Genomic DNA, 18,321 nt, shown 5'->3' with positions numbered 1-18,321 from the left:
GGCGGGGAGGGGCGGGGCACGTACCACGCACGGGCCTCCGCCACGCCCCTTTCGGTGGCCGGGGAGCACAGTCAACGTGGCCGCCTCCAGGCTCCCGGCGGTGGGGTGCGCGCGCGGGAGGCCTGGGAGTCACGTGGCGGGGTGCTGGGCCTGGGAGGTTCCCGGAGAGCCCTCCTCCCCCTGTAGTGCGGGGTGGCGACTTGGGGTTGGTCCCTCGGATTGGTGGCTTGCCTGGCCCTGCGGGTCCCACCCCTGGTGCTTGGCGCGGTAAGGTGGGTTGTTTTTTTTAATATATATTTTTAAAATATACTTTTATTGATTTCAAAGAGAAAGGAAGAGGGAGAGAGAGATAGAAACATCAATAATGAGAGAGAATCATTGATCAGTTGCCTCCTGCGCACCCCCTACTGGGATCGAGCAACCCAGGCGTGTGCCTTTGAGGGGAATCAACCTGGGACCCTTCAGTCCCGCTCTATCTACTGAGCCAAACCGGCTAGGACGCCATAAGGTCTTTATACTGTGTATGATTTTAAACGATAGGGATATAAGGAACATGAGCTGTCTGAATGTAGTGTGAAAAGCAAAAATAGGTTTTGGAATAGTTTAAATACAGCCCCCCCCCCCCCAAAAAAAAAATAAAAATAAAAAACACACATAAAAAATATACAGTGGTAAATCTTTTTTTCCTTTCTGCCCATCTCCTCACCCATAGTGACAGTTCTTCAATTCTTAGGTGGCTTTCCAGAGTTATAAATCACCTAGGAGAGTGCCTGGCATATGGAAAGCATCTGGCAAATGTCTGATGGGAGCAGCAAAGGCTGTACACACTACCCTTCCATTTCCTTCTCATCTAGTTTGGACTTTGGGTTGCTGCCAATGAGTTGGTATTTCCTGCAATTAAACAATCTGAATACCAGGTACTATTGGACTAGACCAGTGTGACATGTTATCTAGATGATGAAACAAATTAGCTAACCCTTATTGTGTGCTTGCTATTGACAATTACTGCCCCTTAGAACTGTGCTTTCATGTATAAACTAATTTAATCTCTAAAATCCCTGTGAGGAGATATTATTGACTGAGCTGAGCAGAAAAACCAAGACACAGAATGATTAGTAACTTAGCCAAGGCTTAAAGGCTGGTCAATGGCAGACAGCAAGATTTGAACCTAACAGTCTGATTCCAGCCTCCATGCATGCCCCACTGGCCTAGAACATCTTCTCTTCTACTCCTGCATTGGCTGTGCTCAAGGGGTCAAGGCCTATTTTTGCCTGCTAACGTCACAACCTGACAGGTCTGGGCTAAGCCAACTCTGCGCCACTCCCCTCTGCCAGGCCACCAATGCTGCTGCCACCAAGGCACCCTGCAGAAAGGGCCTTGCTAAGGAGGCACCCTCCCACTTTGCTGCTGCCTTCGCTACTATGCACAGCTACCAAAGCTGTCACACTGTGCCAACGCCACCAGGACTGCTGACCCCACCTTACTGTGGCTGAACCTTGCTGAGTGTACTCTACTGGTATAGGAAGAATCTTCTTCCTCAACTTTGAGGCACTTTCTGTTTCAGACCTGTTCTGAGTTCCTGAGTCTGACAGGTTTTTTGACAAACACATCCTTCTATTTAACTTGCTGCTCTCTCCCAGAACCAGAAAAAAACCAGTGTGGGCTGTAAAAAAAAAAAAAAAAAAAAAAAAGATGCAGATATTCTTAAGTCACTTCTCTCTGTCACTGGACCAAGCGTCTCTCACAGACTTTTTTCCTCAGAGGACTGATTTCCGGTGAAGATTCTCATTCTTCATGTTAGAGAGACTCCTAGTAGTTCTGTTTCTACGGTTCTTATGACACACTCAGACATAAACCGCTAGGATAATCCATTTTGGCTCACACTGGGGCTTTCATTCCAATTATGTTATGAAATTATCACTAATGGATTTTATTGGGGACTTGAATTTTACACAACCAGCTACTAAAGGTACAGCAGGGACAAATAAAAGGGTTCCTACTCTGGCTGTGACTGCTGTGATGAATCTAGGGAAAATAAAAACATACAATCAGAAAACAGAGACCTGTGTAATTGTCCAGTTGGCATAAAAAGCAGTAGTCTATGGATCAGGGAAATAAAATCCTCACCCTGATCTTAGTGCTCACGAATTCTATATATCTGTGATCTACGTTCCGCTGCAATAATCAGCTTTCCCTTGGTGCCCACCCAAGAGCTCTCTCCCCTTCACTGGTTCAAGTCTTTAATTTATGGACTTAAGAATTCCATCTACTGCCCTGGCCAGTGTGGCTCAGTTGGTCGGGCACCGTCCTGTGCACCAAAAGGTTGCTGGTTTGATTCCCTGTCAGGGCACAAGCCCCAGCTATGGGCTTGATCCACAGTAGGGGGCATGAAGGAGGCAGCTGATTGATGTCTCGCTCTTGCATCATTGTTTCTCCCTTTCCCTTCCTCTCTCTAAAAATCAGTAAAAATATTTTTCTAAAAAAAGAATTCCATCTACTAATTTATTTAGGTCCTCCCAAATATCCCCCTATGTTCTCTCTCTCTCTCTCTCTATGTCACCTCTGCACCTATCATCCTGTATAATAAAGAGGTAATATGAAAATTAACCCTTACATCCTCACAAGATGGCTGCCTACAACCAGGCGGGCAGGGGAGTTAGCGAGGGATGACCAAACGACTGAACATGCAGGCTGCGTGGGGCGACCAGGCGGGCAGGGGGGTAGTTGGGGGCGACCAGGCCAATAGAGGGGGCAGTTGGGGGCAACCAGGCCGGTGGGGGGGGCAGGGCAGTAAGGGGTGACCAGGCTGGTGGGGGGCAGGCAGGGGCAATCAGGCCAGCACACAGAGGCAGTGAGGGGTGATCAGGCCAGCAGCGGGGGTTGTTAGGGGCGACCAGACAGGCAGGCAGGTGAGCGATTAGGAGCCAGTGGTCCAGGATTATGAGAGGGATGTTCGACTGCCAGTTTAGGCCTGATCCTAAATTGGTAGTCAGACATCCCCCGAGGGGTCCCAGATTGGAGAGGGTGCAGGCTAGGCTAAGGGGACACCTTCCCCCCATGTACGAATTTCATGCACCGGGCCTCTAGTCTTGAAGATAATAGTTTTCCAGGAATACACCACACTTTGGGTCATTCTCATGCATACAGCTCAGGCAAATCTGCAGTTGATTCTCCACTTTTGTTACTTTATTCACTTAGAATTTGTAAAAACAGAACCTTCGTTTCCTTTGATCACTTAGTATTTTCCTCATCATAATTATTAAATGTGCTTAATAGCACTGGTTTTTGTTCTGTTTTATTCCCTCAGATAATGGTGTAGCTAAGGAACCACTCATGTCCTTTAACCCTTTGCTCAACTGTCACTTATTCTCACCTCCAATTTTAAACTATAGTCCTCCTTCCTCTGTGCCCCCTGCTCTCTCTCTCCCTCCTTCCTCCATTCCCTTCATTCTAGTCTCCTTTTTTTCATAGTATTTGTTATTTTCTAACACAACATAGAGTTTATTATGTCTCCTGTCAACATCTTGAGGCCAGGAATCTTTGTACCTTTGAGTCAATGTCATAGAACAGTGCCTGACACCCAGTGGTATCTCAGAAAATATTTATTTAATTTGTTGTGTTGTAACAAGTGACATTTTTCCTCCACAAATTTGCAACCTAATTTCAATTGTGGACCAGATAAGAAAGGGAAATTGTCAAGTAAAAAAGTTATACTTATTATATGCAAGCAAAGACTTAATTGTCTTTCACCTAGCAAGGGCTTAAAAAAAAAGAACTAGGTTTGGCATACTATACTATACCCCTGACAGAAAAATTTCCTTTGTGATCCTAATGAAAAGGGGGCAGGATGGGAAAAAGAAACAAAAAATAAAGAAGGCTTTTAAAGGAATTCTGGCTTTTCAACCCAATGATTCCCATCTGATCCTCTTTCTTCATAATTCATAGACCTCCCTCCAATTCTCCCCAGTGCATCCTTCATTGAAAAGAACAGACAAAATTACAAGCACCTGATCACTCCCCATAAACTCTACCAGTTACCTCTGTCTGTGACCTGCCCTCCTTGCTGTTATAATAAAAAATGTTTATAGGCCTATCAAAGGCCATCTATCATTTGTGGTTTGAATCCCATTTCCTGCTCAAAACGTGATTTGGAAAGTAGTCCTCTCTTCTCTACCTCTTAATAAATTTCTACTTCTCCAATTCACTGCTCCCATCAACTTACAAATAAACTATAATATTATCCATCTTAAAAAGCGAAATTCTCCTGTTCCCGTTCAGCAACAGCCTCATTTCTCTGCTCTTGGACACGGTGCAGCTTCACTTCTCTGCCTATTCCAACTGGGCTTTTATTCTCACCCTGCACTAAAACATCCCCATCTTGCTAAATCCAAAAGTCATCATCTGAGCCTTCCCTCTCCAACCCTTCCCTTAACACTTGTTTCTCTCGGCTCAATTTACAGCCATACCTTCCCAGTTTTCTTCCACCACCCTGGCCCCTCCTTGTCTCTTCCTGGCCCCTTAATGTGGGCCTGTTAGAATGCATATAGTAGTAAGGCTGTAAACTCATTAGTGCATCTTCTGTGAGAGGGCCTGGAGGTCACTCTGTTACCAAAGTGATAAGGAATGCAGATAAGGAATGCACCAGTGAGGGGGACTCCAGGCTTGGCTCGCTGAGACCAGTGGTCAGCTATCCTCCATAGACTAGGGCTGAGGGTAAGAAATGCTGTTATGGAACAGGCTGAGAGCAATGGGGATGAGAGAAGGCCAGTGGCACTACTTAACCATCAGAAACAAGGTGGGCACAGTTATCACCACGAGCTGCAAAGTCAGAATAGGGGAGAAGTAATGGGGATGGGCAGGACTAACCTGTAGAAAGCTATGGGTGATGGGCTCTCAACTTATTGCTTATTTATATAACTAAGTAAATCAAGAAAGATCAGGAGGCTGAGGGCAGTCACTCCAATAAAAAGTCATGATCTGTTTCTCAGCTGGGCCTGAGCCAGTTCTTAATCCAAAAACCCAGTAACTGAACAGAAGCCAGCCTCTGTGATGAGGTGCCCTGGAACACCACAGCAGATCTCATTCAGTAAACACCCCATCCTTCCTCAGAGGAGCCTTTGGACACTGACTCACAGTCATCATGCACTGAGGAAGGGAACACCCAGACTTTTAGAAGATTGCTGGACACAAGGTCTGAACTGACATTATATCCATGACCCCAAGTACCAACATGGCCCCTTCTAGAATAGAGCATGTGGGAGCCAGGTCCAGCTAACGGTGGGTCCTTCAGGTTCTCAGACCTATCCACATCTGGTCCCTGAAAGTACAGATGGAATGGTGTTTGAAAGGACCCTCACACGGGTTCCTAGTGAGAGCTATTAAGAGCATGAATGGCCAAGTGAAAGCTTCTTTTTTTAAAAAAAAAATTATTTTTTTCTCTCTTTTTTTTTTAAATATATTTTTTATTGATTTTTCACAGAGAGGAAGGGAGAGGGATAGAGAGCCAGAAACACCGATGAGAGAGAGACATCGACCAGCTGCCTCCTGCACATCCCCCACCAGGAGATGTGCCCGCAACCAATGTACATGCCCCTGACCGGAATCGAACCTGGGACCTTCCAGCCCGCAGACCGACGCTCTATCCACCGAGCCAAACCGGTTTCGGCATGAAAGCTTCTGATATTGACACCACCCCTCCCCTTCCCAAGTAAATTAAAAACACAACCACACCCCAGGGCAATGGTAGAGATGTGTGCCACTCTCAAGGGGTGGTGGGCTCTGTCAGTCTCCAGTTTAACTTGCCAGCTGGTGCTACAAGAACGAGATGGATCACGGCAGAGGACAGGGTGATGCCAAAGCTTTCCCAAGTGGTCGCCTCAGTGCCTCCTGCTCAAATGCAGCAGCGGATCCCAGTTTGCCCTACAAACCATCCCCTGCATGTTCCCTGGAACAAGACTGACCAGAATCCCAGAGATATTCGGGGTGGAAGCAGAGATTGATTGTAAACAGGTTAGAGGAAATGTTGGGGGTGGAAGTGATGGAAATACTCTAGAACAAGATGTGGTGGTTATTGTATGACACTAAATTTGCTAACATCATTGACTTGTGCACTTACAATAGGTGAATTTTACGGTATATAAATCATCCCTTGATAAAGGGATGAGTATATAAAAAGATCTATCAATTATAGTAATTCCTCATGTGTTTATGTACTGTAGTTTTTAAACTTATTTGTATGAGAATAGAAAATATACGGATTGGTCTCTGCGCCAGTTCCTGGCACAGAGCTCCTGAAATCCTTGGAAATTGCTAAGTGGTGAGAGCTCTAGGAGCATCTCCTGTTCTATTGAGGTGACTCTGGGCGGGCTCCTGGATGGGGGCAGCTCATCAGAAAGATGGAATCCTGATTAGAAACTTGGACTTTTCAGCACCACACTCCATTCTCCAGAACTGGAAATGGAGTTGATAATCAACCAGGCCTACGTGATATAGCCTCCATAAAACCTCAATGGTACGGGATCTGGAGAGCTGCTAGATTGATGAACACATCCAAGTACTGGGAGGGTGATGCAACCCAACACCATGGGGACAAAAGCTGCTGTGCCCAGGACCCTCCCAGACCTCACCCTGTGTGTCCCCTCATTTGATTGCTCCTCTGTTTTCTTTATTAAACTGGTAAACATAAGTGTTTCCCTGAGTTCTGGGAACCACTGTAGCAAAATGATCAAACCTGAAGAGGGCTTGTTGGGAACCTCTGATTTATAGTCCGTCAGTCAGAAGCACAGTGACAGCCTAGGCTTGGGATTGGCGCTTGAAGTGTGGTGAGGACAGTTATGGCACTGAGCTTGATCTGTGGGATCTGATACTCCTTCAGGTAGATAGTGTTAGAATTGAATTCAGTTACATTGTAGGCCAGCCAGCTGAAGTGACAGAATTGCTTGGTGGGGGAAGACACCTCCTTCCCCCCCCCCCCCATGAATGTGATGTCAAGTGTTGTAAACGTGGTAAGAGAATGACAGTGAAGGAGAAACAGAGCAGGGAAAGAAGTTGAGTTTTTCCTAAACACCATTTTTCTAGCACCAAAGCTCTCTGATTAGGGATGTTCAGATGCTCTAGTCCAAACTGAAGCACAGGAATGCATCAGTGGAGTAATTTCACCATTTCAATGGTGAAATCTTGAAGATTCTCTTTTCGGAACATCTTTTGACCTTGGCCTCATTTACTATAAGAATCCCCAACTGTATTTTCAGCATGTCATGCTAAATTTAAAAAAAATGTTTTTCATGCAAGTTTGGCCTTGCTAAATACAGGAAGATCTTCATCCAGTTTCACAACTTACCCCTGAAAGAGATACAATCATGAATTCATATTAACTCCCTTTTATTAGAGTCCTTTGTATATTTCAGACTGGATCTGCTAGATTTGACTATATATGTCACTGACCCACACTGAGTTGTGTCTTTATAGGTAAATGTTACAATTTATTAAAGAGAGACATAAAAATATTTACATTAACAGTAACACAGTCCTATAATTGCTCTTAAAATAGTATTTCTATGAACTCAGCTAGTATGAGGGAGCCGGGCCTTGAACTTAAATCTCATGATGCCATGTTGAGTGCTATTTGCTATAGTATACTATCTCCCAAGTGCTATACTTTAGGGAAGAATGTGCTGAGTACCATTAGAAAGTCAGAGATAAAATAGAAGAGATAAGGTGTTACTTTCAGATAAAAATGAAGATGACATTTAAATTAGGCCTTGAAGGATACAAATGTTTTAAATTGAGGAACTGAATGGTGGAACTGGAGAAGGGCATTCTCAGAAAAAGAAACAGTATGGGTAAGGTGACCAGATTTTAACATTGGTAAAGTGGGACACCATTGACCGTTGGGGGGGGGGGAGGGGGAATAAGGGTGTTCTTTTTTTTTTTTTAATATATTTTATTGATTTTTTACAGAGAGGAAGAGAGAGGGATAGAGAGTTAGAAACATCAATGAGAGAGAAACATCGAGCAGCTGCCTCTTGCACACCCCCTACTGGGGATGTGCCCGCAACCAAGGTACATGCCCTTGACCGGAATCAATCCTGGGACCCTTGAGTCTGCAGGCCGACGCTCTATCCACTGAGCCAAACCGGTTTCGACCCGAGGGGGGGGGGGGGGGGGGGGTTCTTGATTACAAATTTGGTCTATATTGTAATCGCTTTTGGTTTTTTTAATAAAAGGAAATTCACTTCTTAGATCATCGTTGAATTTGCATCCTCTTTTCTTACTCATTATGTTAAAAATCTAAAAAAAATAATTTAAAATTATATTATAAATTATTATATACATATTGCTTAAAAACACAGAAAGTAGGTACATAATTACATGAACATATTTTATTGTTAGTTTATAAATTAAATTAATTTGTTATAAAGTAACTATATTTTAAAAATTATTTTAATCCTATATTTCTTTCTAAATAATAACACTACTAACTTGTATTATTTTTCCTCTGAATTTGCCGTAACGTAAGTCATAAGTGTCACTTTCAAGGCCGGCGCTAGACTTTTTGCCGCCACTATAAAATATAAATAATACGAGTACTGTCTGCTAAATTCAAGAAAATTTACATAAATACACAAATTACTTACCTAAATTATCTGAATAGCTGATTTGTAATGACATCACTTGTTTAACTAGCTTACTAGCACGCAGTACGATGTGTATCGTCTGAGAGACAGTTACAAAATGTTTTCGTCATTGCCAATCCCCAAAAATGCCATTGTTCATTAAGTCCAAACAATGGTTGTCGCTTTCTAACAAGTGATCAATAATGCGAACTTTGATAAGCAGTTCTCGATAAGCAGTTCTCAACAATTATTTGTTATTATTAAAGTTTAACATTATAAAATTAACAAAAATAATATAAAACTCATATCCTGGCTAAATAGCCACATGGCCGCTGAAAACCGTATATTCCCTTCCCGTTCTCCCGCTGTTCCCTAGCTTGTCATGCATTCTTTCCAAAAATCGTGACTTTTTTAAAACGCCGCGGGACGCGGGACAAATTGTTAAAAATCGGAACTGACCCGCCAAAAGCGGGACGTCTGGTCACCTTAAGTATGGGCCTAGGCATACAAGTAATCTGGGGCCAGAGCATGTAAGGCAGGACCGTGACCTGAGAACTTGAAACCCTATCCGTAAAATATAATTAAATTATATGTGTTCTGTGAACTGTTACAGCCTTTAAAAATGAGAGAGGCCTATTGAGACTGCCTCTGTGAAAACGTGTTTATCAGAAACACGTGAGTTGAGCTAGCCACTTGATGAAGATAATACATGAAAGTGCTTTGTAAACGGTAAAGAGCAATCTTTGAGAAGGTAAAATGGGGAGTGAAGAGAGAGGACCCATGACAGCTTTAGAGGAGAAGAGGGTTCAGTAAGAATCTAGGCTGGGGTAAGAATTCAGTAAAAAGTCATAAACTGAAGGTGTAAGAGAGTAAAAATTACTGATGGACCAGGTCCTCCAGAATATGCTTTGGGTCAGAATTGAGGGAACAAGGGATGAGAGGGAAGGAGAAGAAAGTGAATAAAAATACAGAACTTGTGAGGTGGGGAGGACATTGTAACTCCTTGTAACATCCTGTGGTGAAAACCAAAGCTTTGCTCTGTGAAGGCAGAAGTTGAGGCTATTTCAGACCTTCGCCTCTGCCCTCAAGCCGCCTACAGCCAGAAGAGAGTGAGCTCCCTCCACTTACACCACAGCTCCCAGCTGCCTGTCCTGATTTCCTCTCTTCAGCCTCAGAAGAAGATGTGTCCCTGCTCCTATGCTGAGCCTAGTCCCTCTTTCCTCCTCTGAGAACTTGATTCATCAATTTTGCCTAATTTCTCCTTTATCTTCAGTCCCTTCCCAGACCACTGGATTCTTCTCAGCATATATTTAAGTAATTATGAAATATCTCCCCAGCGTTTCACAGCAGCCTTACATGCCACCCATCTTTCTCTGTAGCATATCTTCCTCTGTCCCTCTTGTATTCTCTCCTTCAGTTAAGATGCCCACCATCCAGCTAGAACCCTGCTAGGCTTCCCAGACTCCTCTCTCTCCACTCCCAGAGCTAACCAATCCCCAAATCATTTTCATTTTACATTTGAAATCACTTTGCATCCATACCTTTCTCGTTATTTCCACTGCCACTATTTTAGCTCCTGGACTCAGTTTTTCTTGCCTGGAGCACTGTAGCAGCATCTTAACTGGTAATTCTGATTCTAGTATCACCCACCATCAACCTACCCTTTATATCATTATTAGGGTGATCTTTCAAAAATGCATGTCTGATCATATCACTCCTGTACTTAAAATCTTTCAGAGAAAAAGAAGAAAAAAAAATAAGTAAAAATAAAAATTAAAATCCTACAGAGCTTCTCATAATGATGAAGTCCAAATTTCTTAGTATGCATATAACATGATCATCTTATCTCCTGTCCTAGGAAGAACATGGGTTTTAGATAGTACTTGTGGTCCAGGGATTGTAACAGGGTGTCTGAGGCCTCTGTGCTCTGAGTGTGCTCTTGTTTTCCTCTTCTATCTAAGGAATATCCAGGCAGCCATGCTGATCTGGCTCAGGTGTCACCATTTCTGTAAAATCTTCCCTGCGGTTTTCTCACAGTCCAGGGCCATTCCATCTATGCTTTTAGAGCACCTGGAACAGTTACACCTCCTACACCATTCTAGAACAGAGTTGATTTATCTTTCTCGACTGATTATGTAGTCCTTGGTGATCTTTGCTTAATTTTTCTTTGTACCCTTGGCACCTAACACAGAGGTTGTCACATAGTTTATTGACAGTCACTAAATGTTTACTGAATTTGAGTCTGCACCCTTGAACCATGCATCAAAGGAGGCATATTCATGTTGAGACAACCTGTAGGTAAAAGATCATAAATGTGTAATAATACACATTGCAAATGGAGCACTTAGACACACAATTCTGTATGTAGATAACCTGTGTTCATCTTTTCATTCCAACTGTTTCATCACATTGGTGTGCAGATTCCAGGTGCTGCATTAGCCATCTTTGTCTTTTTTAAAAAAAGAAATTATACAGTTTTATAATTTTCTCCATTGCTTCTTCATTCACTAAAAATAATTTCACAATACAGTAAACCCTTGATTTAACAGACTTTGGGTTTAACGGACAAAATTTCCATGTCATGTGAAAATTAATACCCTATTAAATTGACAATGTTTTTAACCAAGATTTTCTTATAGTTAAATTAACAGTTGTTTTTTGGTTATTAATTCACTATTATTTTTTAAACAAATTTTAGCGAATAGGCCATATGTTGGGGAAAAAAAACACTAGTAATTTCGCCAACATAAATACATATTATATATCTACAACTATAGTCTACATATTTAGATCCAAGAGTCACCACTCAGTAAACAATGTTCAGTGAATGACTAGCACGTAATCACACCGCATTGTGCAGGGTTATTGGTTCTGTTGTCCCGTGGCTTGGTGGCTCAACCTTCTGCAGCAGTTTTAATGCATACAGACCAATGTTCCCTCGTGTACTAAGCCACGCTCCAGCTGGGTGCATTTGTTTACTCCGCAGTGACTGGTGAATGCATGCATTTACTAGACCTATTCAGTATAAATTTAAAATAACAGTAATACATGTAGAAAACTTTTCTGTGAAATAAAACTTTTCTTTTTTTTTTAAAAATATTTTTATTGATTTCAGAGAGGAAGGAAGAGGGAGAGAGAGACAGAAACACCCATGATGAGAGAGAATCATGGATCGGCTGTCTCCTGCAAGTCCCCCACTGGGGATCGAGCCCATAACCTGGGCATGTGCCCTTGACCGGAATTGAACCTGGGACCCTTCAGTTCGCAGGCCAACGCTCTATCTGCTGAGCCAAGCTGGCTAGAGCGAAATAAAACTTTTCATACATACTTAATTTTAATTACACAAACGTGCCTACATAAGTAAAAACAGGTAAACTGGTTTTCTTTGGTTTCTACTTCTTTAGGCAACAATGGCTCCATCTTTAGTAACAAACCTTCCCTTGTCAAACTTGGAAGGCACACTCGTACTACAAAGGGTCCCAAATTCAGCAGACTGTGCTTACAAACTTCACTGATAGCAGTTTGCAGATTGCAGCTGCCTGGTCACTTGACATCTCTAGTGTTGCTATTTTGGTCTCCAGAAAGTTCTCCCTTTCTTCAATCTACCTCAATTTCACGTCCAGTGTTAAACAGCATTCTGGGGATGTCACAGCCAATGGAATTCCGAGTAAGCTTTGGAAATCTTTTTTCAGTTTCTTCTTTAATGGATTAAGTTTGGGCATTATTTCTGAAACAGCTACATAAAAGTCTGATTGAATTTCATCATCCAAAATCTTCTGAATCAGATTAGTTCCTCCTGCAAATGCAGCTTCATTTCCCCCCTGCTATTTTAATCTCATGCATTCCCTGTAAATACAGTAATTTTACTGATTTCTGAAATGAATGGGTATGGCAAACTAAGAACACTAGCAATGGTTCCACTTTTTTCTTCTTCCCCAGTGCCATCTCCAGTGTCACATCAAGATAAACACCTTGCTGCCTGACCTCTGTGGCTCAGTGGTTGAGCATCAACCTATGAACTAGGAGGTCAGGGTTCGATTGCTAGTCAGGGCACATGCCCCAGTTGTGGGCTTGATCCCCTGTGGGGGGCAGGCAAGAGGCAGCTGATCAATGATTCTCTCTCATCATTGGTGTTTCTATCTCTCTCCATCTACCTTCCCTTCTGAAATCAATATATATTTGCTGCTTTTTCTTTAGCACTTTTTTTGGTTTTCTTTCCAGGCTTCCTAGCAGCAGCAAAATATCTGTTAGGCACCTAACACATGCAGAACAAGAATAAAGAGGCATCTGATAAACCATCTTAGAAAGACTATACCTTTGAGGTATCAAGACTCTACCAAGGGATCTGACGGCCGCACCATATTGGCCGTTCCAGATCTAGCCATCTTTATCTTAACATTTGTTCTTCTATAATATTTTAATTTTCCCTAGAGGATACCATGAAACATGATGATGATGATGATGATAATGATGATGATAACAATATCTCTTTTTGAAACTTGAGTCACTTCCATAGCTGTCCATGCTTGATTTTCTGAAACTAAACAGTCATGCTTGTGAACTCTGTGCATTTCTGATGGTTTGTCTTAAATTTGATGGCAACTTTTTGAATTTGAGAAATGAACAAATTTTATATTTCAAAATTCATGTAAGACCTATCCTGAATTCCCCACAAAAATAACAATAACAGCTTTTCTTTATTCAGCACCTCCTACAGGGCCAGATATATATTTTCTGCTTGTGCTTACCTGAGTAATTGAAGTGCAAAACTAATTTCAGTGAGATAAAATAATTTCTTCCCTTTTCACTCAAGTTGATTTTTACAGAGAAGGAAGGAAGAGGGAGAGATAGAAACATCGATGTGAGAGCAGAACATCAATTGGCTGTCTCTGCATGCCCCTAGGTTTCATGGAGCTTGAAACCTAGGCATGTGCCCTGACCAAGAATCAAACCAGCAATCTTTCGATGCATGGGGTGACATCCAACCAACTGGGCTCAATATATATTTTTGATCCAACCGTTACACCTTCATCATAGATCTGGGATTTACCGAAAGAACAAAATATATTCTATGTTCTCTGATCTTTCTGATACATATCTCAAAATCTGCTATCTTTGGTTCCTTTGTTTAAATTCAGAACTAATTCCTCAAAACTATGTTAAGGAGGAAATCACAGTATTATGTCTCAAAAGATAAGTCCTCTCTTTTTATCTATGGTTTAATTCCAAAGAATTTCAAATAACTGTCCCTTTAACTTTAGTTGGCAGTAGGAAGAGCCTGCCTGCCTGGAAAGAAAAAGGATGTCCTTCAGGGGGGGAAAAGTTGAAATAAGATACATGACTATTTTTATTTATTTATTTTTTAATATATATTTTATTGATTTTTTACAGAGAGGAAGGGAGAGGATTAGGGAGTTAGAAACATCGATGAGAGAGAAACATCGAGCAGCTGCCTCCTGCACATACTGGGGATGTGCCCACAACCAAGGTACATGCCCTTGACCAGAATCGAACCTGGGACCCTTCAGTCCATAGGCCGATGCTCTATCTACTGAGCCAAACCAGTTAGGGCAACATGACTATTTTTATGTGTCACTAAAGACCTGATAACATTGGAGTGATATTCTGTGAAAATGAAAATAGATATTTGGAAAATCAGCCATTGTATTCATCTGTTTTTATTAAAGTAGAATATGTTTGATTGTTTACAGGACGAAATTAGAAAATAATCACATTTTTTGGAATGTAAAATTTCACCATTTATACAATTTTAATGTATCATTTGTGTGGATTGATCTGCGTACTATGCTTAGTAGGACTCTGCTCCTGGAGTGGTTGACAAAAAATGATTAATGTTTACTCTTCAGTCCTGTTTAATCTAAATCATTTCCATTTCCTTCTGAAATATCTGGCATCTAAAAATGAAAGGGAAAAATGTTAAGTTTTCAGGAAAGATAGGCATTCAGTGACCGAACAAACAGCAGATTCTTGATTACATATGGAATTCTGATTCCATAAACAGCTCATTCCTGATTAAATATGAAAAGTGGTACAAGGAAAGCCTATGGATAGATGGATGTAACAAATAATACCAATACTATATTTTAATGATTATTTTTGTTTGTTCAACCTTTCTCCATTTAAGAAACATGATAAGGAACAAAGCTGGTTGCATTTCATCTTCCTTGGTTTGGCTGCCAGCTGGCAGAATGAAGGAAAAGGAACAGAAGTAAGAATCTAAATAGTCCATGAAGTGACTCACCAGCATAATATAACCAAGAGTTGGTAGTATTAAGGTGTCCTTGTAACTATTGCAACAGTTGGATCTCAATGGGGCATATAGAGTGAAGACCTTTGTACCCCTCCCCCACAGAGCTATGTCACAAATAGACCATGGTATTTATGAATACACTAGAGGCCCGGTGCACGGATTCATGCACATTGAAAGTAAATTAATTAGAAGGTGGCCAGAGGGGCAGGACTGGCATCCCCTGGAGCCAACCTCCCACAGTCTCTCTCCATCTGCCGCACCTGGGGCAGCACTGGGGCTTCAAGGGCATCTGTGGAGTGAGTGGGGTTCCTCCAGTAGGTGGGGTCTCTCAGCCTGGCCTGTGGGAATTGGGTCAAAACTGGCAGTCTGACATCCCCTGAGGGGGCCCAGAGTGCAAGATGGCACTCTGCAAAGTTGTTGTCACCTGGAAGCTCCTGCATTGAGCGTCTGCCCCTGGTGATCATTACACATCATAATTACCAGCCAGGCAGCTGGTCAGTGAGTCTCTTAGCCTTTTATATATAAACTAGAGGCCCGGTGCACGAAATTCGTGCACGGAGGGGGGTTGTCCCTCAGCCCAGCCTGTACCCTCTCCAATATGGGACCCCTTGAGGGATGTCCGACTGCCTGTTTAGGCCCGATCCCACCGGGCAGTCGGACATCTCTCTCACAATCCTGGACTGCTGGCTCCCAACTGCTTGCCTGCCTGCCTTCCTGATTGCCCGTAACCACTTCTGCCTGCCAGCCTGATCACCCCCTAACCACTCTGCTGCCAGCCTGTTTGCCCCCAACTTCCCTCCTCTGCCGGCCTGGTCACCCCTAACTGCCCTCTCCTGCAGGGTTGATCACCTCCAACTGCCCTCCCTTGCAGGCTTGGTCCCTCTCAACTGCCCTCCCTTGCAGGCCGGGTGCCTCCCAACTGCCCTCTCCTGCTGGCCATCTTGTGGTGGCCATCTTGTGTCCACATGGGGGCAGGATCTTTGACCACATGAGGGCAGCTATATTGTGTGTTGCAGTGATGATCAATCTGCATATTACTCTTTTATTAGATAGGATAGAGGCCTGGTACAGGGGTGGGGGCCAGCTGGTTTGCCCTGAAGGGTGTCCTGGATCAGGTGGGGGTTCCCTTGGGGTGTGGGGCGGCCTGAGCGAGGGGCCTGTGGTGGTTTGCAGGCCGGCCACACCCCCTGGCAACCCAAGCAGAGGCCCTGGTATCTGGGATTTATGTATCTTCTACAATTGAAACTTTGTAGCCTGGAGCGGAGCCAAGCCTGGGGTTCCCTCCGAGGCCGGCAGCCATTTGTGTTGGGGTTATAATTGAAACTTCGTTGCCTTAAGGGGGTGGGCCCAGCCAGGGTGTGTGGAAAGCTTTGATTCCCCTGTTGCCAGCGGCAACCCTGGCCTGCTCTCTCAAGCTCCATTCTGCCGCCATTTGTTTGAATTTGTTTACCTTCTATAATTGAAACTTTGTAGCTTGAGTGGAGGCTTAGGCCTGGCAAGGGCAGGCGGAAAGCTTGGCTTCCTCTGTTACCTAGGAAACCTTGTTCTCTGTGGCTGTAGCCATCTTGGTTTGGGTTAATTTGCATACTTGCTCTGATTGGATGGTGGGCGTGGCTTGTGGGTGTGTCGGAGGTATGGTCACTTTGCATATTTGTCTATTATTAGATAGGACTAGAGGCCCAGTGCACAAAATTCATGCATAGGTGTGTGTGTCCCCCAGCCCAAACTACACTCTCTCCAATCTGGGACCCCTCAAGGGATGTCCGGATGTCCAGGTAGGATCAGGTCTAAACGGGCAGTCAAACATCCCTCTCACAATCCAGGACTGCTGGCTCCCAACGGGTTGCCTGCTTTCCTTCCTGATTGCCCCTAACCACTTCTGCCTGCTAGCCGGATCACCCCCTAACCAGTCCCCTGACAGCCTGATTGATGCCTAACTGCTCCCCTGACAGGCTGATTGCCCCTAACTGCCCTCCCCTGCAGGCCTGGTCACCCCTAACTTCCCTCCCCTGCAGGCCCAGTCGCCCCCAACTTCCCTCTTCTGCCAGCCTGGTCACCCCTAACTGCCCTCCCCTGCAGGCTCAATCGCCCCCAACTGGCCTCCCTTGCAGGCCTGGTCCCTCCCAACTTCCCTCCCCTGCTGGCCATCTTGTGATGGGCACCCTGTGTCCACATGGGGGCAGCCATCTTTGACCACATGGGGGCAGCCATCTTGTGTGTTGGAGTGATGGTCAATCTGCATATTACTCTTTTATTAGATAGGATAGAGGCCTGGTACATGGGTGGGGGCCAGCTGGTTTGCCCTGAAGGGTGTCCTGGATCAGGGTGGGGGTTCCCTTGGGGCATGGGGTGGCCTGGGTGAGGGGCCTGTGGTGGTTTGCAGGCTGACCATGCCCCCTGGTGACCCAAGCGGAGGCTCTGGTATCTGGGACTTATTTATCTTCTACAATTGAAACTTTGTAGCCTTGAGCGGAGCCAAGCCTCCTGCTCACTCTGTGGCCGCAGCCATTTTTGTTGGGATTTATTTATCGTCTATAATTGAAACTTTGTAGTAGAGTACAAGGCAGGCCAGGGCTGCGGGAGCTTGGCTTCCTCCATTGCCGGTGGCAACTCAAGCCTCCTGCTCTCTCCAGCTCCGTGGCTGCCACCATTTTTGTTGGGATTTATTTATCTTCTATAATTAAAACTTTGTATCCTTGAGTGTAGGCCTGGGCTGGCCAGGGTGGCAGGGAAGCTTGGCTTCCTCTATTGCCAGGGAAACCCAAGCCTCCTGCTTGCTGCAGCTCTGTGGCCGCAGCCATCTTGGTTGGGTTAATTTGCATACTTGCTCCTGATTGGCTGGTGGGTGTGGCTGGTGGGTATAGTAGAGGTACAGTCAATTTACATATTACTCTTTTATTAGATAGGATAGATGTCCACTGCCTGGGGCAGGACAGGGGCAGCAGCAGCAGCTGCATCTTCTATTAGTAATTACTCCAGGAAGGGTACCTTTGGTCTTAGGTCCACATGCCAGTCTAATATTCACTCCCATTTAGTACCTATTATGGCATAGGTGCTTGGGGATACCAAAACAAATATGAGATAATCCCTGCACTAAAAGAGTTCTAGTCAAGTCAAGGAACATGCAAGAAGAGAACTAGTGAAATGTTGTAAGTGCTATTGCATCAAAGGGTACAGTGTGGAAACATGGGAGGAAGCATCTGGTTGACAGGGCAGGAGATGGAGCTTGAGCTGGCAGTGGGAAATGAAGTAAGGGGGAGGAAAGGAGTCATCAGCGAGATTCCAGGTAGGGGAAACTGCATGGGCAATCACAAGAAAGCATAAAAATAACAGCACATTTAGAAAATTTCAAATGGTTAGATAGGGTTGGTGTGTGTGGTGACAAGGAGGAAACAGTGACTGAGCAGATTGGATAGGAAAGAAAGGGTTAGACCA

The 18,321-nt window shown here is 44.0% G+C and overlaps 1 protein-coding gene and 1 pseudogene across 3 annotated transcripts in view; both read right to left on the bottom strand.

Moving 5' to 3' along the window:
- Window positions 1-10,842: 10,842 nt before the first annotated feature.
- On the bottom strand, window positions 10,843-13,186 carry LOC103298125 (39S ribosomal protein L1, mitochondrial-like; annotated as a pseudogene).
- A 1,091-nt stretch (window positions 13,187-14,277) lies between these two features.
- The window catches only part of CAGE1 (cancer antigen 1), a 68,705-nt gene continuing 64,661 nt past the window's right edge, over window positions 14,278-18,321 (bottom strand). For all 3 annotated transcript variants that reach the window (XM_054721500.1, XM_054721498.1, XM_054721499.1), the window contains one exon: window positions 14,278-14,530. In XM_054721500.1, the coding sequence (XP_054577475.1) occupies window positions 14,489-14,530 (42 nt within the window). In that variant the 3' untranslated portion in view covers window positions 14,278-14,488. The remainder of the gene's footprint in view (window positions 14,531-18,321) is intronic.

This window comes from Eptesicus fuscus, chromosome 9 (genome assembly GCF_027574615.1).
Source record: "Eptesicus fuscus isolate TK198812 chromosome 9, DD_ASM_mEF_20220401, whole genome shotgun sequence".
In the NCBI taxonomy this organism is placed as follows: Eukaryota; Metazoa; Chordata; class Mammalia; order Chiroptera; family Vespertilionidae; genus Eptesicus; species Eptesicus fuscus.
This window is presented reverse-complemented; position numbering and strand designations above follow the sequence as displayed.